A 1,216-nucleotide genomic window follows, 5' to 3' on the forward strand; every position below is an offset into this window, starting at 1 on the left:
ACTTCAAGCTTATTACCTCAACCTTCGACTCGAGGGATACACCGACGCCGACTGAGGATCCAACCTGGACGACCGACGCTCAATCTCAGGGTACACGTTTCTCATCGGAAACGCTGTTGTTACTTGGAGCTCTAAGAAACAGACCACAGTAGCGCTCTCTTCAACCGAGGCTGAATACATGGCTGTCTTGTACGCTGCGCGACACACCATCTGGATGTGGGCGCTCCTCGCCGAACTCTCTTTCGCGCCGACCGAGGCCACGAAGCTCAACGCCGACAACAAGTCCGCTATCGAATTGTCCAAAGACAATGTCCTTCATGCGCGTACCAAGCACATCGATATCCGTCACCACTTCATTCGCGAATGCATCACTGCCGAAACGATCCGACTCGAATACTGTCCCACCAACATCAATTCCGCCGACCTCTTTACGAAGGCACTCGCACGAGATCGTTTCCAGGCTCTCCGTACGCAACTCGGCATCCTCCCGGTAGCGAGTTGAGGGGGAGTGTTGTAGTACGGACCTCACGCGTCCTTTCTCTGTTTGTTTGCTCTTTGTATCACTGTTGCAGCGCTTGACGTGCCAGTCAAGCGCCACTACGCTTTGCTACTCTACACTATGTATATATGTCGCGGCTTCCTTTCCATCGCAATCATCAGCTTCTCTTCCCTTCTCTCGATCACTCTCACGCCTGAACTCTAACAGAGTGTTGGAGTGAGCCGCTCCTTGAGCGTGCGCTTGCGCTTGGGCGGCGGCACCGGCTCTTCCTCGTCCGAGAACAGGGGGTCTTCCCCATCCGTTGTTAGAGGACTTGGTGCCTTCGTACGTCCAAGCCTTAACGTGGCGGTTCCACTCCTGATTGGAGATGGTTGGCGGCTGGTGTCTGGGCTGGACAGGCTGATGGACGCGCTGGGGACGTCCGAGGAGACGGTTTCCGTCTCGCGCAATGTTTCGGAGGAGGTCGTCGAGGAACCTGTTGAAGTGGGCAGCTGCCGCACGAGGTTCTCTAACGTCCGAATGCGCTCGGGGGTTGCCGGAATATCGAGCTCCTCTGCGAGGGATATGGCATGCGTGAGCGACAGGTACTTGTTGTTCCCTGTGGCCACGCAGACCGGCTTGCGCAGGAGGGCGCGTGGATCCAGCACCACGTCCGGACCCTAAGTAATGGTCGGTGTGGTGACGGTGTCAGCAATAGATGCGAAGTGTGCATGTTGG

At 56.4% G+C, this 1,216-nt stretch overlaps 1 protein-coding gene across 1 annotated transcript; it reads right to left on the minus strand.

Annotated features, from left to right (window-relative positions):
• Positions 1-699: 699 nt before the first annotated feature.
• On the minus strand, positions 700-1,158 carry DICSQDRAFT_175886 (uncharacterized protein; the record flags this gene model as incomplete). The annotated part of the gene is made up of 1 exon (XM_007371746.1): positions 700-1,158. A coding segment is annotated over one exon (459 nt), but the record flags the coding sequence as incomplete, so codon positions are not given.
• Between the last annotated feature and the right edge of the window lie 58 nt (positions 1,159-1,216).

This window comes from Dichomitus squalens, assembly GCF_000275845.1.
Source record: "Dichomitus squalens LYAD-421 SS1 unplaced genomic scaffold DICSQscaffold_235, whole genome shotgun sequence".
Lineage (NCBI taxonomy): Eukaryota > Fungi > Basidiomycota > Agaricomycetes > Polyporales > Polyporaceae > Dichomitus > Dichomitus squalens.